The 2,569-nt window shown below is 53.1% G+C and overlaps 1 protein-coding gene across 1 annotated transcript in view; it reads left to right on the top strand.

The window, feature by feature from the left end:
• Nucleotides 1–1,836, top strand: part of LOC122546480 (neuroblast differentiation-associated protein AHNAK-like) — a 3,729-nt gene extending 1,893 nt beyond the window's left edge. Inside the window, exon 2 of the mRNA XM_043685181.1 lies at nucleotides 1,393–1,836. Within this exon, the coding sequence (XP_043541116.1) occupies nucleotides 1,393–1,836 (444 nt within the window). The remainder of the gene's footprint in view (nucleotides 1–1,392) is intronic.
• The last annotated feature ends 733 nt before the right edge of the window (nucleotides 1,837–2,569 follow it).

Below are 2,569 nucleotides of genomic sequence, written 5' to 3' on the forward strand. Positions count from 1 at the left end.
CGGAGCACCCGGAGGAAACCCACGCAGACACGGGGAGAATGTGCAAACTCCACACAGTCAGTCGCCTGAGGCGGGAATTGAACCCGGGTCTCTGGCGCCGTGAGGCAGCAGTGCTAACCACCGTGCTAACCATAGTGGTCAGGGATGTGCAGGTTAGGGTGGGTTGACCGTGCTAAATTAGATTAGATTAGATTAGATTACTTACAGTGTGGAAACAGGCCCTTCGGCCCAACAAGTCCACACCGCCCCGCCGAAGCGCAACCCACCCATTTAGCATGGTCAACCCACCCTAACCTGCACATCCCTGACCACTATGGACAATTTAGCACGGCATGTTCAGGGATGTGCAGGTTCGGGTGGATTGGCCGTGCTAAATTGTCCATAGTGTTCAGGGATGTGCAGGTTAGGGTGGGTTGACCATGCTAAATTGTCCACAGTGGTCAGGGATGTGCAGGTTAGGGTGGGCTGACCATGCTAAATTGTCCACCGTGATCAGGGATGTGCAGGTTAGGGTGGGATGACCATGCTAAATTGTCCATAGTAGTCAGGGATGTGCAGGTTAGGGTGGGTTGACCATGCTAAATTGTCCATAGTGGTCAGGGATGTGCACGTTAGGGTGTGTTGGCCATGCTAAATTGTCCATAGTGTTCAGGGATGTGCAGGTTAGGGTGGGTTGGCCATGCTAAATTGTCCATCGTGTTCAGGGATGTGCAGGTTAGGGTGGGTTGGCCATGCTAAATTGTCCATAGTGGTCAGGGATGTGCAGGTTAGGGTGGGTTGGCCATGCTAAATTGTCCATCGTGTTCAGGGATGTGTAGGTTAGGGTGGGTTGGCCATGGTAAATTGTCCATAGTGTTCAGGGACGTGCAGGTTAGGGTGGGTTGAACATGCTAAGTTGTCCATAGTGGTCAGGGATGTGCAGGTTAGGGTGGGTTAGCCATGCTAACTTGTCCATAGTGTTCCGGAATGTGCAGGTTAGGGTGTGTTGGCCACGCTAAATTACCCATAGTGTTCAGGGATGTGTAGGTTAGGTGCATGTGTCAGGGCTAAATGTAGGGGAATGGGTCTGGGTGGGATACTCTTCCCAGGGTCGGTATGGACTTGTTGGGCCGAAGGGCCTGTTTCCACACTCTAGGGATTCTAATTCTTAACTTTTCTCGGAGCTAGGTCTGCCAAATGTCAGGAATCAGAAAAATTTGGAGGGAGCGTATTAGGTACGGCAGTCGGGAGAGTGCATGGGATGGAGATTCACAGTTTTTGGGTTATGGGAGTGGAATGAATATTCCGTGAAATCGATCTGTTAAACTCTGAGATTCCACGTGATACTGACAGCGATGACTTCCTAACTTACAGGGCTTCAGAAGAGGATTTACGTGCACATCTTGAACTAAGTGCCTCAGCCAGCTTGACTCATCGGGACTGAAATTTTATCGATCTTTGAATCGAGAAGGAGGATTGTCCCGTCTGCTTCCAAAGATCCGACCCGTCGCCCTGACTGGTAAAGCACTGAGATGCCGCCGTTCGAGGGTGGAGCGAGTTTTACCGGAGCAGAGAGTTAGCCAGCAGGCCACCCACAGCAGAGTGGGACTGTGTCCCCCGTGGGTGTCAGAGGGAGTGTCGAACCTGGAGGGATCCGAGGGAACCCGCGCCGTGGGGAAACCGTGGAAGTGTGGGGAATGCGGGAAGGGGTTTCGAGTCCCCTCTGAGCTGGAGATCCACCGGCGCGGTCACACCGGGGAGAGGCCGTACTCCTGCCCTGAGTGCGGCAAGGCCTTCAATCGATCGCCCACCCTGCGGGCGCAGCAGCGCGTTCACAACATGGTCGCACGGAGTTGAAGTCTGCAGCGAATCCCACCCAGGACTGGGGGACCGCGCCTGTTCTAAGACAGTGGGTTAAGCGGGAAGGGAGCTTCCTTTCTGCCGGACTGGCCGCTCTCACTCCCTTTGCTTCCCGTGGGACCGATGCTGTTTGAGCCTGGGACTGCACACTCCCCGTGCCAACGATCTGCAGGAGCTGAGAAAGGGCACTCGTTTCACGCCTGATGGCAAATAATGTTTGCCCTATCCATCTCCGTCTTAAATATCCTCAGTGACCTGGCCTCCCCAGCCTTCTGTGGCAGTGAAATCCATAGATTCACCGCTCTCTGGCTGAAGGCGTTTCTCTTAATCTCCATTCTAAAAGGTCTAAGGCTGTGCCCTTGGCTCCTAGTCTCTCCTACCAATGGAAACATTTTCCCAATGGCCACAGGGAGATCAAAGTCAAATACAAAAGCCTCTATTCCACTGAGTGTCCAGAACACTTTGTAAACTCAGGAGGGCTATTGATGAGGTGAGTGGCTGGTGTCTTTTCCTGACAGAACAACGAAAACTCCAGCACAGGAACAGGCCCATTGGCCCTCCAAGTCTGCGCAATCCAGATCCTCTATCTAAACCTGCCGCCTATTTTCTAAGGATCTGTATCCCTCTGCTCCCTGCCCTTTCATGTATCTGTCGAGATACATCTTAAATGACGCTATGGTTCCCGCCTCTACCACCTCTGCTGGCAACACATTCCAGGTACCCGGCACCC

This window comes from Chiloscyllium plagiosum, unplaced genomic scaffold (genome assembly GCF_004010195.1).
Source record: "Chiloscyllium plagiosum isolate BGI_BamShark_2017 unplaced genomic scaffold, ASM401019v2 scaf_4843, whole genome shotgun sequence".
Taxonomy (NCBI): domain Eukaryota; kingdom Metazoa; phylum Chordata; class Chondrichthyes; order Orectolobiformes; family Hemiscylliidae; genus Chiloscyllium; species Chiloscyllium plagiosum.